Raw genomic sequence first — 23855 nt, forward strand, 5'->3', positions numbered from 1 at the left:
TCAAGATGATTAAAGTTTAAATAGAAATCCCGAAATCCTTATTGCATTTCCATGAGTTTTTGATTATTTTCATAACATAAAAATTGAGTATAGGCCATCCCTATTTAATCTAAAACCATTCTGTTGTACTCCAATTTTCTCAACTATTTTTCGCTTTTCTCAAGTATGCTTGTATAGATCTCTCCTGGAGTACTCAGAAGGAAAAGCTTTTTATGAGAATATATTTCAGCCATCATGACTTTCTGACCAAGTCTTTGGATTATTCAGAGTAGGCACCAAACTTTTACACCATCATATTTCAGTTTAAATATCATTTACTGTATCTGTCTTTTCACATGTCAGGATTCTTATGGTGTTTTCTATCTCAAGTATTAATATGCACTCCTGATTGCATTTCTTTTGAATGTTTTCTACCACTGCTCTGGCATTACTTATCTCATTTAACAGTGCAATCCTTTTACATGAGATGATCAACAACAACAACATTGTTCTGTCTTTCTTTTTTTTTTTTTTTTGTGGTACCACTTTCCTTCATTTCTATGCTTTTTTATTAACTTCCAAAACATTTTACTACCTTAATGGTATTTATCTTTTGTATTCTTTCCAAACTCTTCCTATATCTTTTGTTTAGCTATTTGCAAACATTAGCTTTCCTGCATTTATCTTTATATTATCTAAAGGATGCAATTTGACATATTAGCCAAGAATTTTTTATATATTTTTTTCATGGACTACTTCATATTTAATTCTTTTGGATGGAATTCTTAATGCTCTCCATTTGGAGACAATTTCAGTCATTCAGAAGAAAACATCAACTGATTTCAATCAATGTTTTCTTTTGACTTTTTCATTTATTTTCTCTAATACTTGGTTATTGCTTGATTCATAATGTGGGAGTCGTTCAACTTTGATTTTTAAAATTTTATTTTCCAATTCCGTTTCATTATCTGTTTGGGCTGTCTGCCCCAAAATTTGAAGGTAAAGAAATTAAAAGATGCAAATTAGTCATCCACAACAAAGCAGTAGAACAAGTTAAATACCCAGGAAATTACATAAGCCCCAATGGAGAAATTGACATTACATATAAAAAGCAAAAATTCCTAGCAGTTATTGGAACTTTGAACAGACACTTCAGAAAACAGATGTCTAGAACAACCCAAATATAACTATAATAAAACAATAGCCAAACCAATTCTGAAATATGGCAGTGAAACATGGACTTGGGAGAACGAGATAAAAACAAGTGGAAGCTGCAGAAATGAAGTTCCAGCCTGCTCACAGGCTATAAAAGAATAGACAAGATAAGAAATGAATAAATAAAACAATTATCCATAATTAACATAATAGAAGACATCACAAACTATAGAAAGAACTAGAAAAACTATTTAGAAAGAATGAATGAGGATAGATGGCCAAATATTGCCTGGAAATATAAACCAAAGGGACACCAATCAAGAAAAAGACCCAGGAGGAGATGGACAGAATACTTTTTAAACCCTTGAAAACATTACAGGCAAACAATTGCCTAATTTGTGTGTGTGTGTGTGTTCTTTTCACACAAATTTATGCATCTTTTTATAATTGAATAAGGTGGCAGGAAAGTTTTAAGGGCAGAAATTTTGCTGTTGGTAATTGCCATTATTATTATTTTTATTTATTTATATATATTTTTTTTGCTATAAGAAAAATGATTTTTGCTATTATTTATTTATTATCATTTTTTTCCCATAATAATAATAATGTCATTGATTATTATTAGTCTTCCATTTTCTCAAATTGTATCACTATGGCTGAAATACATTTCATACTTTGCCGTTTAGATTTCCAACAGGGGCTAGTTTTTATTGTTTGTTTATATTAGCTGTTTTCTCTAATGTTTAGAAAATGCCTCTTCCCCTTCTTAAATAGAACTTCTTTGAGATCATAGACACAAAGTTAAATTGATAGACAGAGTTAGATGGATGAGTAGCATTATCAAGTACAAGTTGCAAAAAAAAGAAAATGTTGTAGACTGAATATAAGAAGGAAAAAAAAGATGATTAGCAAGATTATGAGAAGAAATTACCTGAGCAGGCCAGAGGAAATCCCCCAAAATTCTTTCACTGTGTAGAGAGTAAAAGGAAGAATGATTATAGGATTATTTTTATGCATACAGATAATGAAGAGATGGCAGAAACAGAAGTACCTGAATTGCTGTGCAATTGTTTCATGAGAGGACATAATCCAGGTTGAGATAATGCAGTGTTGTGATAAGGTCCAGTATGAGAATAGGAGTAGATGAGCTTTAGGTTTTTAGAATATTAAGAAATCACAACATGAATACAGCTATGGGATATTGTTTCATGTGTTACAAGAAAGTTGAAAGAGAATTGGCACGTAATCCAGTCTCTTTAATTTAATTCTTAGCATTGGCCTTATGAGAATGTGGAAGGAGGGCAAGATAGTTTCTTTACATAAAGTAGGCTCATAGACTGATCACCATCTCAGGAGTGGTAGTGAAGGGCATAATTCAGGAAAGAGTGGATAGGAATATGATACTCTGGTGAGGGACAACATTTTGTGAAATGAACCGTTTTGCCTCAGTAATTTATTAACTTTCTACAATAAAGTGACAATTGCTTAGGATAATGGCTACACCGTGATATTGCTAGACATTTCAGAGGCATTTAACAAGATACTGCATGGAACCCTGTTATGTAAATTGAAGCAAATTTCCATGAAACTGGTGACATGGATAAGAGAATGGCTCATGGATGGACATCAGATGGAGTCAAATCAAGGAGAAAGCAGGCAAACAGTGCTATATGACTATATATGTGTCACTGCTGTTTAATTTGTATATTAATGATAGTGGAATGATTTAAAGGAGATATCCAGTTTGTTTTTGATTGTATTCTCCCAAATGCTAAACTGGAAAGTGCAATAGATAATAAAGGTGATGTAAAGATCCCATGGAATGATTTAAATATACTAACAATTTGGCAATAGAATGGGTGCAATTTTAATATGGCAAAGTGTATGGTTAAGTGCTTTGGGATGATAAGAACTACAAGTTGTGTATTTCATAGAATGGAACTGGAAGAAATTAATGATGTTGGGGATTTGGGTGGGATGCTGGACATAGAGTTGAAGTTCAGGATCTTATATTGCACAAGAGGACAAAAATTACACTGACAAGTAGGGATAAGGAAATTATATCTGTTTATAAGGATTCACTACGATGTCTTGACTAGTAAGTAGAGATTTGGTCACTTAGGTTTGTTGCAGAATATGGAAGTGTTGTAAAGGATCCAGAAGTAAGTAACCAAAATGATAAGTTTGCGGAGTGTTCGCTATGATGGTAGATTCAGATTTGTCGGTATAGCAGATAGGCAGAAAATTGGAGATAGGAGATATATTCATTATTGAGGTTTATGGGGTAGATGGAGAGCAAATTTTTCAATATGTGATAGGACTGAAGACAATAAGTGTCATCAGTACTGGAAGTTATGTAAGATTGTGCTTGCTTAGTAAAGGTGTGAGGATGAGATTTTTTTTTTTTTTACTTGAAGAGAGGTAAACGAGTGGAATGGACTGTTAGAGGCAGTCATGAGTGTTTTGCCAGTGAATGATTGTGTAAATATAGGTTAATGTGGGCCTCCCTGATGAGTCTTTGACTCCATGGAGATGTATAATAGTAATAAATCATTGTCTTGTTTCTCATTTTGAAAATTTCCTTTACTACCCTGTTTGAAATGGGTAGGTTATGTGAATCTGAAATAAATTTCCAAATAATTTTGGAAATATCCAATAAATTTCCAAATAAATTTCCAAATAATACTATCAATGTATTGGTAAATTTGGAAATAAATTTCCAAATTTACCAATACATTGATAGTATTGGTAAATTTGGAAGACAACTTAAAATTTTTACAATCTGCCAGTTGTACATTGGTGATCTTCATGGTATTTGCAAGTATATCATTAGCTGAAGTCCTGATTCTAAAAAAGATCCGACATTTGTTGACAGATATACATCTGCATAACTAAAAAGAATCAGATCTTGAGAAGAAATTCTGTGTATTTTTCAGAAATTGTAGTCCACAAATAAAGATGCTATCCTTTTGATTAATATAAGTGGGGCAAGAGTGGCGGAAGGAAACGAAATTGAGAGAACGAATGAAACTGGAAATGGCGTGATGCAGGAATCGAAAGTGGAAAAAATTGAAAGAATGAATGATAGTGAAAGTCGGACACGTGTTGGACCGAAAGTATGGAAGCACAGAAGGATGAATGAGAGTGAAAGTGAGAAGAGGGTGTCAAGAATTAGAAAATTAGAAAGAATGAATGATAGAGAGAATGTGACGCGAGATTCGGAAGTTGAATTGGATTGGATGAGGAAAGAGATGAAATGGATGCACAATGAAATTAAGAAAATTCAGGTAAAACTATTAAAACTAATCATGATGGCACGAAAGAGTTAATGAAAGGTGAGCGAGTGGCGTTATATGGCGACTCCATTATTAAAGATCTGCTGGATGATAGGATGCATGAGGTATGTTTTCCAGGCGGTAAAATGAGTAGAGTGATTGTGGAATTGGATATGAGGAGGGAACGAGCAAAGGAGTTGATGGTTTTAATCGTCACAAGTGATTTGACAGAGGACAAAGAGCAAGTCAGAATGGATGTCAGGAGGCTGCTTAGAAGGATAAAAGAGAATAGTGTGACAGGAAGGGTAGTCAGCATGTTGCTTAGGTATGACTGTGATGAGATGAGGCGGAGAGCAAGGATTATGAATGATATGCTGGCTGAAATGTGTGAGGAGATGGGAGTACAGTTTGTTAATGTGTGGAATAAGTTTAAAGGAAGAAGTGAACTGTATGGGAGCGATGGACTGCATTTGAGTGGTTATGGTGTGAGTGGCTTGGAGAGACTGCTGCTGGAAGGTAGAGAAGTGAGTAGAGTGAGAGAGAGAATGAATCAGATCAAGTGGGAAGTGATGTGGAAGAGCAGGAGAAATTGAAGAAGTGGTTATGAATGAGGAAGTGAGTGGTATGAGTATAGAAAATGAGAGAATGGGTGTGCAAGAGGAGCAGGGAAACGGGGAGGCTCAGGGTGGACAGGGGTACACAGCGTGAGAAAGGTGGATGCTCTGAGAGGAGGTGAGAGCATGTGTAGACAGGAATGGAATGACCTGGGATCAAGAGGAAACAGTTGGAATTGAAAAGGGTTTTAAAATGAATAAGCAGAAAGGGAAATTGACCCCAGTCGAGCATGGAGAGATCACATCGAGTGAGTGGTATCAGTGGAACTAGCTGTAGATCCAGAAATGAGCTGTTGTGTTTGTATACAAATGCTAGAAGTATAAGAAACAAGGCAGATGAAATGGTTGCATTAATTGCATCTGTTCACCCAAAGCTTGTTGGATTAAGTGAGACATGGTTGGAAGAGGACAACATCCTGACAGGAATAGAGATGGAAGGGTATGATGTGTTTTGTGAGGATAGAAGGGGTAAAAAGGGAGGACTAGTGCTATTAATCATAGAGAAAGAGTTTTGTCCATACAAAGTAGAGATGCAAGAGGGAAATAGTGCCAGTGGTTTTGAGGCAGTATGGTGTAAGATAGAGGTGAATGGAATCGAATACTTGGTGGGATGTTGTTATAGACCAGGTAATGTGGATGGTAGCGATAATGAAATGTATAATCAAATTATTCAAACAAATAAGAAAAGGGTGATCGTTATGGGCGATTTTAATTATGGCAATATAGACTGGAATGATGAGATAGCAACTGGAAGTGAAGAAAATTACTTTCTTGAGTTTTTGAGGGATAACTACCTCAGACAGTATGTAACAGAGGGCACGTGAGGATTGAGGGTCTTGGATTTGGTCAACTCATCAGAGGATGTAATTATAAATGAGGTGTCAAATCATCCACCAATTGGTGAAAGTGACCATGAGGTGATTACCTGGGTGGTTGCCAGCAGTGTGAGGACCTCTGTGAGAAAAGGGTATGTGTGTAACTACAAGTGGGGGGGGGGGATTATTAAGAGATCTGGAGACAACTTGCAGGTGTAGCATGGAATGAGGAGTTATCTGGAAAAGAGATCAATGCAGCTTGGGGGATTTTCAAAAACTGTCTAGTAGATGCAATGTCTAAGTGTATTCCAAGGGTGAGAAGATTAAATAAGGTAGGTGTGAGATGGATGAATAAAGAGATTAAGCATGCAATACAGAGAAAGAGGGCATTCTGGAGGTAGCATAAGAGAAGTGGAAATAACCAATTCCATGAGGTCTACAAAGACCAGACAAGAAGGGTGACGTGGTTGGTGAGGATAGCTAAAGAGAGGTATGAACAGCAGTTAGCTAATGAAGCCAAAAAGAATCCTAAGGAGTTCTTTCGATATGTAGCCAGCAAAAGAAAGAATGATTATGTAAGGATGACATTGATAGGAGAAAATGGTATAAAGACAGCTGTTGCAGAATGTGTGGTGGAGATACTTAATGATCAATTCATAAAGGTCTTTCAATCTTGTGAATGTGATTTCATGGAGAGATTGAGAGCAGTAGATGATGGGGAGGAGATACTGACTGTAAGTGAGCAAGAGGTGTATGGGGAGTTGAGTAAACTAGAAGTTAATAGGGCTGTGGGACTAGATAATATATTGCCACGTATTCTGAAGGAATGTGCCAGGGAGTTGACACCTGTCTTGACATATTTTTTTAATACGAGTCTTGCACACGGTCAAGTCCGTAAGGAGTGGAAGGAGAGCAAGATTGTGCCACTTCATAAAGGAAGTGATCGAACTCGAGCATCAAACTATAGGCCTATCTGTGTGTCAGGTGTTATGGTTAAGTTGTTGGAGAAGCTAGTGAGAACTAGGATACAGAGTTGGGTTGACAACAATTGTATTATCTTTGATGGACAGCATGGATTTGCTAAAAGGAGGTCATGTTTTAGTAATCTACTTACTTATTACAATAAAGTGACTTCTTCCTTGGACAGAGGAGAAGGATGTACTTAGATTTCGCAAAGGCTTTTGATTGAGTACCTCATGATAAATTGATAGTCAAACTAGAGCAGATAGGGTTGGATATTAGGTTGGTGCATTGGATTGGAGACTGGCTATCTGATAGGTTTCAACAAGTTGTGTATGGGGAGCAATATCCAGGAAAAGGAAAGTCACGAGTGGAGTGCCTCAGGGCTCTGTTTTGGGGCCATTACTGTTTAACTTGTATATTAACGATATAGGTGAAGATTTGGATGGAGATATTCAGTAGTTTGCAAATGATGCAAAGTTGGGACGAACCATGAAGAGTAATGAAGATGTTGTGGCCTTACAAGAAGACTTGAATAAATTGAGTGATTGGGCATGGAAATTTTGATGTGAGTTCAATGTTGCATAATGTAAGGTTTTAAAATTTGGAAAACAAAGATGGGATGCAGAATTTATGCTTGGTGAGGATAAATTGGTGGAGGTGTAAGAAATAAGAGATTGAGGGGTGATAGTGGATAATGATCTGAAATTTAGGGGGAACATTGCCAAAATTGTAAAGACAACACAAAGGCTTCTGGGAATGATGTGGAGGACATTGACGTGTAGAAGTAGGGAGATTCTTGTTCCATTGTATAAGGCTTTGATTAGGCCACACATGGACTATTGTGCCCAGATTTGGTCACCTGGTTTTCAGAAGGATGAAGAGATGTTGGAAAGGGTCCAAAGGCGACTGACTAAGGTAGTTTCTGACCTCTGAAATGTCGAGTATGAGGAAAGATTGAGAAGATGTAAATTGCAGAGTCTGGTGGACAGGAGGAAGAAGGGAGATATGATTGAGACCTATAAGTTGGTAAGGGGTTGTTATAGGATCAATGCTGGAGAAGTTCTACAGAAAATAGTGGGAGATTGGGGAAGAACCAGAGGTCATCCCTGGAAACTGTAAAGAAGGTGTGAGTAGGGGACAGAGAGGCAGAGTTGTAAATGATTGGAATGCCTTGCCTGAGAGTGTGGTGTCTGCAAGGAGTTTGAATGTGTTCAAGGCATGGTATGATGAGCTGTGTGTGTGATAAAAGGACCTCCCAGATCAGTCTTTGACTCCATGAGGTCTTGGGGTAGTAATAATAATAAGCAATCCTTATGAAATAATGCCGATTACAGCCTTTTGTCTGACTTTATATAAATATGTTGTTAATTTAGGTCTGTTAAAGAGATACTGATTTTATGCAAGAGGAGGAATATCATAGCCTTCTGGGCAAACATTATCTGAAGTCCTCCCCCCCCCCCCCCCCTTCAAAAAAAAAAGATTTACTACAGTAATGAGTTTTTAATCATCTTGCTGTATTATGTTATGATACTGCTTTTTTAGTTTGTTTTGCATTCAGAGTTGTAACATTGGACAGGTGAAGTCTGAAGTTTTTAATGTATGTTGTAGTAAATAAAACACTGTTTTGAGTTTTTTTTTTAAAATGTTAGTAAAAAAAAATTACTAAAACCTATATCAATTTGAAATAGTGTTTCGCACAGATTTGCAATTAGTTTCATAAAATAGTAATATACTGGTTTGATGTATATGATGTGTTGTTAATGGCATTTTCTTTCATGTATTTGACTTAAGTATATAATTTACTTTTGGTTTATAATTTTAGCAGCCAAACACGTTCTCCTCAAGCATTTCACTCCTCAAGTATTGTAATGAGAACTGAAAACCACATGTGCTGATTCTTCTTATTATTCTGACTTTCTTTCCTTTTCAAATAGCAGGTCTCACCAAAAAAGGGAGATCTTTACTGAGACCAGTAACACTTTGACTCCAAAGCATTCCCTTAGGAGTCTTGTTTCAGCAGCTCATTCATGTTGTGAGTGATTGCAAGCATAATGCATATATACAGCTTTAGTTAGGGAGGCTGCGCACAACGCAGTTGTAGATTTATCAGTGTTGTTAGGTTAGCTAGTTATGTTTTTGAAATCAAGGCATTTGGAAATTGTGCATATTTCTTGTTCAACGGAGTCTGAAGGTGAGAACATTTGTAAGTTAGTGTGTATATATATATGTGTGTGTATATCTAAATATATCTCTCTCTCTCTCTCTCTGTGTGTATACATAGGAATTTTTTCTCCTTAAATCACTTTTTATTAATGATTATTGTAAGCTTTATATGGTATTGAGAAATGCTATATTAAGAATGTAAAAATAAATATTATATCAAAAATGTAACTGTTATATAAAATCCTATAAAATCCTCCAAAAAGCAGAATTAAATTAACTTTCAGTCCTGCTTCAGCTTTATTTTAGAATTTTGATCATTAAATGTAAAACAAATAATGTGGATAATGAAAGATGCATCTGACCAGGCAAAATACTGATACTTTAATTATTATACAAATAAGATGTGTCTGATATATATGTGCCATTGTTATTATCCTTCCCACCCATATACTAACAACATTAGTAGACTACTAATGTTATTAGTGTAGTCTCTTTAAATTCTCATCAAAAATTTGAGGAGAGTTTAAAAGTTATGCCATATTTTGTAAATGATATTGAAAAGCTTCCTTAGGCTTTTATCTTTTAAGCAAAGTTAAAAGGAAAAAATTAAATGTTTATTTTAAACTGTTGTAGGTTTAAAACAAAATTCCATCCTGAAGAATGTGGCAAAAGGAAAGCAGAGCAGTTAGCAGCTTTCAAGAGGAGATTGGATGTATTTTTAGATTTGTTAGAAAAAAATTGGATAGACTCAGTAAGCATTGATGTTGAAAAGGCTGATCAGATAGTGCGACTTCTTGATGCAGGTACTAATTTTTATTGTCCACATATATTGACATTTTCTTTTGATATTGAATTAATTTGTTCTTCATTCATTATTTTACATTGATAATTGAATGTCTCCCTGTCTCCACATGATGCTCATGTTGATGTTTGGTGGAGAAAAACAAATGTCCAGAGGATAATAGTTCCTAACTAAATTTATTTAATAATAAATTATTAAGCCAGTATTTTGCCTTGGTCACCAAGGCATCTGTATGGACACAAAGAAATATAACTAAACACATGTCAAACACAGACTGAGTATGAAAGGCAAGATTTCACAGTCCTAACTGGTATCCTCTGTGGTAATGGAATCTTTGTATACAGTTGTATACTTCTGATCATGACATGGAAGTGAAATGTGGACATTGACAAAAAAATTGACCAAGTTGAGGATTACCCAGAGGAAAATGGAAAGATCATTACTCGATATTATCATTCTAGACAGAAAGCTCAATACTTGGATCAGAGCTCAGACTAGCATGAGAGACATAGCTACCATTAAAAGATCCAAATGGCAATGGGCAAGTTATATTGCAAGATGTAATACTTAAAATGGACAAAGTTAATATCTGAATGCTATCCCAGAGATGGAAAGAAAGACAGGAAGATCTAAGAGACAGTGAGAGGATGAGAATTAAAAGAGATAGTCGGAATTCACTGGTATAGAATAGCCATTCGCGATGAATGGAGAACTTTGAGGGAGGCCTTCGTCCAGCTGTAGACAGAAAATGGCTGATGATGATGTAATGCTGTGATAGATTCTAGAAAGCATCTCTGATTTATATCTGCTCCTGTATAAAAAGGAGGTTTGTTCCATTAAGATCTGGTGATTTTATTCAGTGGCATGGTCTTCTGCTCCAGAATGGATGTAATGTAGGTAAAGGACATAGTTTCTGTGTTCTCCAGATGGATATTGGCAGTTCTTCCTGTTTATCCAAAATACAAAAGTTTGCAGTAGCAGGGAATGCTGTAGGCACTTCAGTGGTCAAGATGATGGAGAGGATATTATTGGTGATGTGGGAAAGGAGGCCGTAGATGCCGTGTTCTGTTTTGGCCTTAGCTCCAAGTCAAGTACCAGTCTTCAAAGTGATGACTGAGGGCAATGATAGCTTCTTTTTTTGAGTTCGACAAATGACAAGTTAATTATAGTTTGTTCTTCAGGTAGTTAGGGTTTGTATTTTTTTGGCCAGATTATTGAATTTTTGGATGTGGTGGGTTTTTATTTTTTAACTTGTAATTTTTTACACTGACATGTCAGAGACGTTAGAGAATCATCCAAAGCTTGGTGTTCACTGTGTTAAACAGCTCATCCTGTATGGATTGGATAGTGCCATTTATGTCAGCTAACATGGTCAGTGCCGTAACGAGGGTGTGGCGAAAGAGGTGCCCGCCGCAGGTGCAACCAGGTTTGGGGTGCAAAACGTATAACATATTTGTCTAACTTGCACCCCCCCCCCAACTATCGGGTTGGGGGGGGGGCGCAAGTTAGACACTTGCCATATGCGCTTCATACTCTAACGTGGGTATGAAGCGCATACGAGAGGGTATAAAATAATTACCATATGCGCTTCATACCCTCACTGAACATGGTACACGTGGTGTCGACTTCTGTAAAAGAGTGAAGCTAACGTGACTCTAGATACAGAGAGAGCTTTGGAGGCTTAAACTTGGGCGTGATTTTAAGAAGTAGGAATAATTCCTGACTTGACAAGCATTTGAGTAATGGAAGTCTATTCGGTAGTCTCACCAATCTGAGTTTACACTTAGTGAAACAGTGTGCTTTTTTTATGCTGTATATCGCTTCCATGTAAGATCACTAATCTTTAACGGATGCTTGAATGTTGATTATCTGCTGTTGATTTTTACTGGAGAAAACATACATCTAGAGATAATAATTACCAAATTAAATTTATTTAGTTAGTAAATTATTAAGCCAATATTTTAACATCTGGAAAGGAATCCATCTGATGTGGAATTGCTGCACACTTAAAAAAAAATATATGCCAAACCAGAATCACTAAAGTGGATAAATAAGCTATGGTAATACTTCATTGCTCTAAACATGATCAAAATATGATAATCGTACTTAGTGATTGATCTGTTTACTGCCTAATTGAAGCGGATCCTACTGAAACACACACAAAAAGTTTTTTTTTTTATATCTCATCTCAACTTCCTTTCCCTCTTTTACCTTGCGTTGTCGAGGGTTTATTAATCATCGGACCTCAACCATTCACCGGATAAGGTGGTCAGCTCTACGCCCCGGTGTATCCTATCTGTAGTGTTGAGTTCTCAAGGCCGGTTTGCCTGCTTTGCGGGCTGAAAAACCCCAGGATTAACCGGGGGAAAACCCTACTGTCTACACTCAAGACTAGCTAACTTGGCTATGGCTGAGGAAGATCCTTCAGCTCCTCACTTCACCGACGGGAATTGAACCTAGGACACTCCTTCCCCAGGCATGTGGTTGTGAAGCGCACAGCCACTAGGCTAACCGCATGGACTTTTTTATTTTATACATAATCCTATAATATAATAGCCTATAGTTTTATATATAACCAGATTTATGGATTACCAAAAATGCACAAACAGAAGCAACCATGAGACCCTCAGTGAACAGTATTGTTTCCCTACTTACAAAGTGGCCAAATGACCCAAGAGCTTACTGTCATTATAGGCTACATTTTCTCCCATGTAAAAAACTCTCTACACATTAAATCTTTTTAATGTGTAGAGAGTTCATAGAGAGCTCAAAGATACTGACATTACTATCAGTTTTGATATACCCTCTCTGTTTCAATACTGTAACCCCCCCCCCCCCCCCCCAAAAAAAGAAACCTTAGAACTCATTTAGGCTCTCTTTTTTCCAGACAAGCAGTCTTTTCAATTTTACCATGAACTTTGGTTATTTTTACATGGCAGGAGGAAGCCTGCATGCAAATTGAAGGCACAGCCATTGGTTCGCCTCTCTCTCTCTCTCTCTCTCTCCTTGCCAATCTTTTTATGAAATATTTTGAAAATACAGCCCTAAATTCTCCCCCCCCTCTCAAACCCATATTATCCACATTGCGTATGGATATGCAATGTTGATAATATGTTCTCTTAGCCACATAGCTTAGATGCATTGACAACTTTCTTAGCACACCTCAATAGCCAGTACTCAAGAATTTGTTTCACCACTAAAATGGAAAACAGTACCTATTTGCCCTTCCTTGACATTCTGGTAACCTAACTGCCAGCAGAGAGCTTTATCCTTCTCAATCTACAGGGAACCTATCTGTACTGGCAGGTGCATTATCACATTATCATTTTCATCCAGCAAAGAGTTAGCAGTGAAATCAATGTTGCATACACCAGTTTGATAGCTTTTAGCAAAATTGGGCACTCGTTAGTTGAATAATCTCTTCTGCATCTGTCACCTGCATTCTATCTGAATTCAGCAGAGATTCTTTCATATTCATTCTCACTTGCAGCATAACAAGAGAATTCTTTCAAGTTGTCTTTTGGAAAGAGACAACAGAATCAACAAAGCTGGTATGGTAGGAAGTCAGCTGAATAACTTTATAAGGCATAAGACAGAAATTAGTCAAAACACCAATTTAGCTACATAAGACAGTGTGCAAACCAATTTTAACTTATGGATCTGAGAGCTGGGTTAGAAATAAAACACTTGACCAAAGACTAGAGACTGCAGATATGAGAGTCCTGAGAAAGATTAGGGGCGTAACAGATGGCATCAGTGGCAATATTGAGGATATAGGGAAATAAATTGCCATTGTTAGCATTCAGGAATGTGTAAGTAAAGCTAATCTCAGATGGTATAGTCACTTAAACATAATGGGAGAGGAAAGATTAGCAAAACAAGTGTTCTTGCTCAGGTTGGCAGGGAAAAGACCCAGAGAAAGATCAAGATGTTGGATTGATCAATGAAAGGTGCCTTACAAGACAGAAATATAAGATCTAATTATATAGGAATCTTAACAGATAAATTTGGAGGAAAATTGTTGATTGGAAGTTCATAATGTATTCATAACTTTATACATGTAGTGCTATTATAATTATCCTGTACATCCCCTGAGGGTGCATATCAGGAATTTGATGATGATGAGGAATAATCTAACATTTTAAATACAGGCAGTCCCCAGGTTACGAAGGAGATATGTTCCTCAGAACGTCTTTAAGTCAGATTTGTACGTAACTTAGTTACGTTAGTAAAAGGCCTCACTAATCCCCCCATTTTGCTAACTTTTATATGAAAGATTTTGAGCAATGCACTCTTGATTCCTTTACTTTAAAACCCAAAGTCTGGCTTAGGTGGCTCAGCCACCTGAACAAACAACATGAGCGCATACCTTTTACTTCTGAAAATGAAAATCAGAACTGACGTCCTTTCCTGGATACACTGGTCACATGTCTTCCCTCAGACAGAGTATCGTTTACTGTCTACTCAAGCCTGCACGTACTAGCCTATATATACACATAAACTCTTATCGCCACACAACACAAAAACTAGATGTCGTGAACACACTAAGAAACAGGGTTTTCAAGATTTGCTCCAATGAGCAAGCACTTAAGCATGAATTAAAAGTTATCAGTAATACCTCCTTAAAAATGGCTACAGCAAAAATACTATCAACAAAATTCCACGAGACTGCACATAATAATAGAGATAAACTAGATTACAATAAAACTTTACCCATTCTGTACATTAACGGGATATTAGATAAAATAAACAGAATGCTACAGAAATATAACTTTAATGCTACCTTTAAACCTCATACAAAATTTAAAAAAATTATTCAACTCCTCCAAGGATCCACTTCTTTCCCTGGTCCACCCTGGACATGCAATTCCTATCTGAAAAGTAGAACATACATGACTTATTAAATTAACTATGGTAAATCTGTTGAAATATTTTTTTCATTTGATTATAATGTGTGTTCAGTTCTGGTCTCCTGGGTTTCTTGGGAATGAGGAAGTGCTGGAAAAGATTTAGTGGCAAGTAACCAAGATGGTGAGTGGTCTGTGGAATGTTCCCTATGATGAGGATAGATTGAGCATGTGCAGATTGCAGAAGTTGGTTGATAGGAGAAAAAGAGGGACATGATAGAAAAATCCCCCCCCCCTCCCAGTTTTTAGAGGGATTCATAGTTGCCCAGCCTGGTTGGCTGAGTGGTTAGCATATCTGCTATCCAGCCAAAAGGCTGTAGGTTCGAATCCTGCTGTGGGCATGGATGTTTGTCTGAAAATACTAGTGGTGGTGGTGGTTGTGTTAGCAGTAGATGCCATTGGTGTAGGTGATGAAGGTAGTTGCAGTTGGTGGAAATGGAAAGTTGTAGAGTAGATACCCTCTCTCGATGAGTCTTTGGACACCCTGGCGGTGTTATGTAATAATAATAATAATAATTATTATTCAAATTGGTTACTGTTGTTCTTTGCTCACATTGATGATGTCTTTGTAAAATTTGTAAAAATTTGCTACTGTGGTACATGTGATTCTATAATTATGAAAACTCCACAGATCTCGTCATACAAGAAAATACACCTTTATTGGTAGTACATTAATAAAGGCGTATTTGAGAGCAAGGGGTTCTCTATTAGACGCAAAACTTTCTATTTAATACTATACCCAACTATGCAATTTATTTCATAAACCCTACTTTCCACTAAACAGCCTCAAATCCTTTTCCCATGTTATTCATGCTGTCACTGCCATACCCAATCTCTTGTTTAGTTGGATTTAATTCATATGCAATCATTAGCAGTATTCCTCTTCTCTACCTTCTTATTCTGTCTTTTTTTCCTCCTAAATGCAGTTGACTCTCACTGGAATGTATAAAAAGGTTTAGGTATAGGTGGTTATTCATAATAGTGCTTTAATGTATATAAAACAACACCAGAAGAAGACGAGACTGTAATTTATTTAATTTGAATGTTATGTTATTCTAATTGAGAATTAAACATTCTAAAATTAACTGAAAAAGTATTAATGTCCAAACAAAGTGCCCTTTAGGGACTAGATAACAGCAAAGTTAATTCAGAGAAATTTGTGCCAGATGTGGTCTTAGAATGAGTGTCTCCCAGATTTTTGGCTAATTAATACAGCCATACTTGTTGAGTTTAGGGGAGTGCTTCTTAGCTGATGCCGTTTCTGAAAATAATCTTTAAAACCTGTAGCAACTTATGTGTAGCATACTTGTATTCTTCCATTTAATTCTGTATAAAGATATATCCAGAGAATGGTCTTCCAGTCAAGTCTGATATTAACAATCTACCAGTCTCTCTGAAGTAGGCCAAGCTCTAGGAAGAGGGAACTTTGTGCACCCCTGGATGTGCAACAGGATGAAGTTAATCCCTTAGGTAAACAGCTGAATTTATACTTTGAAGATTGCATGGAGATTATATTTTTTTGTAAAGAATATTAGCATATTTTCATTGTACCTAGAACATAAGGGATGAGGATAGTTTTGTTGTGAACTTGTGTGTTGGTTGTAGGAAGGATTGTAGGGTGTGTAGCATTTTGTTTATTTGATAGGGATTGTAGCCATTGGCTAAAAATGTGTTGTGAAGATATCTGATTTCAGTTTTTAAGGGCATTGTCATTTGAACAGATAGCTCTGGCTCAGTGTGTAACTGTTTTAAGAATGTTGTACCATCGAGATAGGTGATTATGTGATTGCTTATGTAGGTTATGTGTGAGTTTTCATAAACAGAGAAGGATAATGAACTATTTGTTAGTTCTCTATTGTGTCTAGGAAGGGAGGAGACAGTTTCTTTTTCTGTGGTGAATGTATTTTTGGATGCTGGCTGTGTAAATGCATTAAAAAGGAATTTGTCTAAGACATTAGGTTAGACCAAATAGCAAACCCGTCATCTATTTATCATAACCAAATTGTTGGTTATTTGTAGTTTTGTTAAGTACTTGATTTTCTAGAAATTCCATATAGAAATTGGTTAGTGGGGGTGGTGGAAAGAGGGGATAACAGCCCCGTCTAGCTGTTTGTATATATTTTTCCTTTCCATGAAAAGGAACTGAGTAAATTGTGAAGCTGAATGATTCATAAAGGGAAAGTGTTGCTTAATGAGGTCTAGGGTCTCTGTACATTGCTGACCAGTGAAGTAATGTCAAAACTGGCCATGATGCCTGCATCTTTTAGGCTAAAATTTCTTTTATGGTTTTAAAGTGAATAGAATTTTTTATAAAGGAGAGAGAGAGAGAGAGAGTAAATGATTTTGCTAATTCATTGGCAGGTGTGTAGGTGGGCTTTTTCTGCTCTTAGTAGATAAAGCAGAGTATTAGGTTTTAGTGAATTTTTGGGACTCCATATACTTGGGTGGTCTGAAAAGTTATATCCCTAACGATGAAAAAACAAATTTATAATTTTAAAATTATTTTTATTTTTCAACATAATCTCCTTTAAGACTAATACATTTATTCCAGCAATGCTCTAGCGCCATTATCCCATCCCTGTAATGGTTCTCAGTAAGATCTGCAAAATACTCCTCTATAGCTGCAATCACCTCTTGATTTGAAGAAAAACGCTTACTAGCAAGGAAGATTTTTAGTTTTCGAAAGAGATAGAAGTCAGAGGGAGCCAAATCTGGGGAATAGGGTGGATGTTCCAACAATGTGGGCAGGTGTATTGTCCTGATGAAAAAAAAGATGATTGTTTTCTTCTGCAAACCGGGGCTTTTCTCATGAATTTTTTCGTCTAGTTTGGTTAAAAGATCGGAGGAATAATATTCCCCAGTTATTGTTTTACTCTTTTTAAGATAATTAATAAACAAAATGCCTTTAGCATCCCAAAACACCGATGCCATGACCTTGTCTTCTTTGGGCGCTGAACAGTCGGTTTCTGTCCACTGTTTTGACTACTGTTTGGATTCTTGTGTGTACTGGTGAATCCAGTTCTCATCCATAGTAATAAATCGACACAAAATCTGTTTTATTCTTGTTAAAATGCTCCAAGCATTGTTCAGAGATTTTCACAAGAGTGTGTTTTTGATCTGAACAACACCCATCTTGTGCAAAGCTTTTTCATTTTCAATTCTTCATGCAAAACGTATACTACACGTTCTTTTGAAATGCCTATAGTCTCAGCCATTTCACGCACTTTGACTCGCCGGTCATCCAATGCCATATCGTGCACTGATCAATGATTTCTGGTGTTGTTACACTTTTTGGACATCCTTCACATGGATCATCTCGGCAGCCCATTTCTTAATTGTTGAAAATGAGTGAGAAGAGTGCTCATAAACTTTTATGAACTTTGAATGAATTTCTTTTGGCATTAAACTTTCTTTTACAAAGAATTTTATAACAGTGCAATACTCAATTTTATCCATTTCAAGGGATGCAGACAACACTTTGACTTCAGAAAGATGTATAAAAAAAACTACTTGATAGAATGACTTGCAATTTCACATGGATGCTTACGACAGACCTACCAACTTAGAAATAAAAATCTTGCTGATAGTGTTGCCATTTATGGTTGAGGCCAAGAACTTTTCGGACCACCCACGTATATTCAAGATGATTTAATATGGTAAGGTTTAAGCTTTTTGGTAACGTCTTTGGGCTAAGATGTAACTTTTTTTTAATGATTTATATAATCCTTTGTTTTGGAATTTGATAGGATCATAATCTATAATCTTATGTGTAGAGGAGTCTTTAAGAAGTGTGCTCATTTCTCTGTTTTAATTAGTTTGGTCCATGGCATTTTCCTTATCAGTTGTGGTTAAAAGGATTTTTTTGTTTTTGTATAAGTGTTTAAGGACTGGTATTTCTTTATGTGGAATGGTGTTCTTGGGTTTGGATTTCATCATAATTCTAGCCATGTCTAAACAAATATTGTTGGTCACTGTGGAAGAAAGATCATAGATACCATGTTCCCTGATAAATTCACAACTATGTAATCTTGCTGTAGTTTGCTATTGAAGAACTTCATGTTTTTTTTTCAAGTGACAGTTCTTGACGTTATTAAATTCTTTAGTTGAAGTCAAATAAGTAGCCTGAATTGATTCCTCAGCTCACACTTCCCTTCAGCTATTGTCATCTCTTTCTTTTCTGTCTGACAAATCTAGTCCTACTGTTCTTGGGATAATCCCCTCCATCTCTCTCTCTCTCTCTCTCATCATAGTCACAATGCCTGATGTCCATCTTAATACACATATCCAAGCTCTCATGCAACCACCCAACATATCTGCTTTTCTTGACTATATACAGGGTGTTCGGGATAAATTTGACAGTTTCGTAAGGAAAAAGAAAATCTTCTTTGTATCTATTAAATTTAATGAATTGACAAAAAAACATTACAGGCAGAGTTAATTACAATACTATCAACAAGATTTACTCAAAATAACCACCATTAGCATCGATCACAGCTTCAATTCTGCTTCGGAACCTCGAACAAGCTGATGCTACAGTCTCCCTGGGAAGGGCCGCAAAAACTGTTTTAATTTTATCCATTAACTGGGCTTTTGTATTACTGGAAGTGCGATTGGTGTCTTTTTCAACTGCGCCCCATACAAAATAATCCATGGGGTTAAGGTCTGGGGAGTTTGGAGGCCAAACATTTGGACTGGTGAAGTCGTAGAAATTTTCAGACAACCATTTTTGACTTTTCCCAGAGGTGTGGCAAGGGGCCGAATCCTGCTGCCATACATACGGCCTACCATTGGCTACCCTTGTTATCCAGGGCTTGACTACAGTTAGCAACTCCACGAACAAAGCCCGAATTCCAATGTCAGGGTTCTTCAACACCTGTTCCTGCAGATTTGCGAGGAATTCTGCTGTACGAACGCAATCAGATCGTCTGCTAGGGATCTTTCTTCTTGCTACATCCTCGTAGTCACCATTGCAAGTTTCTAGTTCATGCCTGATTGTTTTTACTGTATTCAGGGAGCATTGGGCAGCAGTCGTAATATCCTTATTTTGATGGCGGGCACGAATCATCATGATACAAGTTATTCTCTTCCATGATTCAGGTGGGTTCCAGCTATCCATCCTTTCTGACATCTTGTATATGAATGAAGAAGGGTCCAAACTTTTAAATGAAGAGAAGTGTGTGTTAATACATGTAACTTACGGAAAAATATAATTAATTATAAATATGTCAAATTTATCCCGAACACCCTGTATATTTACACTTTCACAGTGATTTCTACAGGCTCTGTACACACAATCCATCTAAAGTGCAGACCTTCCTGTAGGTATAAATCTTTTTTTTTTTTTTGCCATCAGAATCACCCACACATAGCATATTGCACTTCATTTTGCTGCAGTGCAGAATGGTCTTCTTCCATCATATCTTGTGTTGTGTGTCCAAAGCATGGTCAGCAAGTCCTGAGTGGCTGTAGTGGTGGAATTGGATGTAGTCCTTGTATTCAGCATTTCTGATACTGACTCTCCTGCTTGTTTGGCCATAATAGGACAATTTGCAACTGAAAACTTTGTAAACATCTTGAAGGTCTATGGAATACGACTGGTCTACTTTGGTGGAGCAGGAAATGGATGCCAATTTCCTATATGGCTTGCAGTCTTGTCTTTTTTTTGTTCAGGATTTAAGTTAGTTTTTCTGATGTATCCTGGATATATGTATATGGAATGGTGATAGATTCAGTAGTCTGTTTTGGGTGGGCATCATTTTATTATTATTACTATTATTTGAGATTTTTGAATAGATAGGAATTGTAGACATTGGCTAAGAAGATATTGAGAAGTTCAGTAGTGAGAGCACTGTTATAACAACTGATTAATTTTGCCCTGTTTACGGGGATAATCCCATATTGCTAGGAACAAGAGTGATGTGACTTGGTGAATGTATCTTCCAGTTAGGTGGGTTTTCATAGACAGAGAATGCCAGAAATCCATTAGGCTAGCATGTAATCAAAGTGTCCATGAAGGAGAGGCTGTTATTAAGTTCTTTTCTAAGATGAACTGGATATCTAAATAACCAACATCCTGTTAACAAAGTGTTGAGAGTATCCAGGCCATGTGGCCAAATGGAGAACACATAATCTGTGCAGCATAACCAAACAGCAGCTTTATGTAGGGACAGAATTTAAGACTTTCTCTTCAAAGGTCTCCATGAAATGGTTAGTTTTTTTTTAGGGGTGGGGGTAGAGATCCCATAACTGTACATCTATTTGTTTTTAGAATTTTCTTTGCCAAACAAAATAGCCAGAGTTCATTGTGAACTCAAAGAGGGTTAAGATATTGGGAGGAAATTCAGCTTGAATGAGTGAGGTCTAAGGTGATGAGTAGGACATTGGTGAATAAAGAGAAGACATCAAAACTGGCCGTTATGTCAGTCTGCTAGAGTGTGAGGTTTTCTGTACTGGTTTTAAAGTGGGCTGAGTATTTTATATTGTAAGGTCATTAATTATATTTGTGACTTCTCAGAACTCACTTATTTAAATAATCACCAGTTATTACTGCTAGACAGCTGACAGTTGATAAGATAATATATCCTGCATGGGAGATTGACTCTCTTACATACCATCTCAATAGTTTATATCTTCTTTTGTATAATTCTTTTTGCATCTCACATTTTCTTTGGTTAATTACCTAATGTTATCTTGCAAAAACTACCAGCTATAATAAGTAATATCATGTTGGAGGCTTAATGGATTTTTTACAACACTCAAAAAGGATTAAAATAGAATTTAATACTTCCTATATTTCATCCTAGTCACTAGGACATCTACGGGGATTACAACAACAACTAATGTAACATGCACACAAATATCATACAATATTAAGCCCAACTACGTGGGTGACACTGAAGTCCTATATAGGTGGAGCGCCCTCTAAGGGCGGTAGTAGGTGGCCTGGAATGTAAGGTGGGACCTCTGGTGATGAGTGTTTCCCAAATCTTCGGAAGCTAATGCAACCGTATTTATTAAGATTTGGTTGGTTTCTGAGATCTGCTGCTGCTTCTAAGAAAAGTCTCTCTTTTCTTGAATTTGCTGTGGTGGAGCATGGTGGTTTTCTTCGATGATACCCTGTGGGTGGTGTACAAAACATGGTCAGCCAAGTCTGAATGACCATAGTTGTGTTTACAGATGTAAGACTTGTACTTGTGTTCCTCCAGGCGGATGGATGCTGATCTGCCTGTCTGTCCAAAGTACGCCATAGGAACAGGGTACTTTGTAAACTCCAGGCAGAGAGAGAGGAGGGAGCTGATCTTTCGTAGAACGGATAAGGGTAGCAAGTTTGCGGTGGGGCTTATATGCAGTGTGTAGGTTGTACTTTTTTAGAATCTTGGCTATTTTTTCGGATGTGCCATGGATGTAGGGTATGGTGATGGCATTTTTAAAATCTTGTTGACGAGAAGGAAGGGGAATGGGGGAGGAACTGATTATTTTTTTGATACTGATCGCTGTAGCCATTGGAGAGGAAAGTGCTGTGTATGCGTTAAGCTCAGTAGTGAGGGCAGTTCCACTGGAATAAAGATTGTGGGCTCTCTTGGTAAGAGTTTTAATAATGCCATAATGTTGAGAGGGGTGGTGGTGGGAGAGTTTGTGAATGTATCTGCCTGTGTGCGTGGGTTTTCTGTATACAGTTAAGGCAAGTGTATCATTAGGCAGGCATGTGACTAAGGTGTCTAGGAAGGGTAAACAATTGTTCTTTTCCTTTTCCATAGTAAACTGGATTCTTGGATGTACTATGTGAGCAAATCGCCTCTACTCGTGCCACCCTCTCAGTGACGAACGCCGCCATTGGCTCCTTACATTCAGAGCTCTCCACCGTTCTTAACCCTGAACTTTAGTTGATTCTCTCTGGCATTTCGGAAACTTCCGCACAGAGAGAATTTCAAAAAATAAAACCTTCACTGTATACAGAAAACCCACACACACACAGGCAGATTCTTAGAAGCAGCAGCAGCTCTCAGAAACCAACCAAATCTTAATAAATACGGTTGCATTAAGCTTCCGATGATTTGGGAAACACTCATCACCAGAGGTCCCACCTTACATTCCCGGCCACCTACTACCGCCCTTAGAGGGCGCTCCACAAATATCATACAATACTAAGCCCAACCACCCACGTGGTTGGGCTTAGTATTGTATGACATTTGTGTGCATGTTACATTAGTTGTTGTTGTAATCCCCATAGATGTTCTAGTGACTAGGATGAAATATAGGAAGTATTAAATTCTATTTTAATCCTTTTTGAGTGTTGTAAAAAATCCATTAAGCCTCCAACATGATATCCTCACAGCACTTAAGCCTCTACACACGAATAATAAGTATTAAAACATGTTGACAAACAATACGAGAGATTAATTAAGATTTAGAACAAGTGTGCTTGGACATACAGTACAAAATAATACAGAAAATGGAGAAAGTTTTGCTAATAGCCCATTTTAGTAAGGTTGCAAATAAAAATTTATGTTTTAGTCTCTTCTGTTGATCTTCTCACATTCCTGTGATTAGGCCTGTGTATTTGCACTCTGCTTAATATTTCTCATACATTTGCTTTATTCAAATATTCCCAAATTTTTGATTGAATCAAAATTTACTGAAATTTATTACTCACTTTCCCAGATTTTCTCATGGCTTGATAATTTCCTGCTGGTTATCACATTACAGGCAACGACATTTAAAAAATTTACTTACTGTTATGAGCTTTTGCCAAAAAGCTCATACGAGTAAGTAAGTGCAATGGTAATTTTAAAACAGCACTAATTTTAGAAGTAGTGCTGTTTTAAAATTACCATTGCATGTATCATTGGAAGATCAAAAGTACACCATAGTTAGTTGCATTATTATTATTATTACTAAGTAGAAAACCTATGCTTCAAAGCTGTTTAGATGTCTGTAATATTTTCAATTCCATGTTCTAACTGTAAATTGATTTTGACTAGATATGATTTTGTTAGTTTAGAGTTTATATAAGTTTAGAGAATGAAAATGTGACACAATGAATGCAAATGAGGTTAATAGTTGTTAAAGCAGAGCAGCAGTATGAAATACAGAAGCTAAGTTGAAAACACTGCACTTTAAAACTAGCAGAGGAATTTTATAATTGATTTTCTCATGGCTTGATAATTTCTTGCTGGTTATCA

At 36.7% G+C, this 23855-nt stretch overlaps 1 protein-coding gene across 5 annotated transcripts in view; it reads left to right on the forward strand.

Annotated features, from left to right (window-relative positions):
• Positions 1-23855, forward strand: part of Ars2 (arsenic resistance protein 2) — a 394921-nt gene that overhangs the window by 144266 nt on the left and 226800 nt on the right. For all 5 annotated transcript variants that reach the window (XM_090407032.1, XM_090407029.1, XM_090407033.1 and 2 more), the window contains one exon: positions 9598-9767. In XM_090407032.1, coding sequence (XP_090263158.1) covers positions 9598-9767 — 170 coding nt within the window. The remainder of the gene's footprint in view (positions 1-9597; positions 9768-23855) is intronic.

This window comes from Typopeltis vanoorti, chromosome 17 (genome assembly GCF_054136105.1).
Source record: "Typopeltis vanoorti isolate ZY-2024b chromosome 17, IOZ_Tvanoo_1.0, whole genome shotgun sequence".
Lineage (NCBI taxonomy): Eukaryota > Metazoa > Arthropoda > Arachnida > Uropygi > Thelyphonidae > Typopeltis > Typopeltis vanoorti.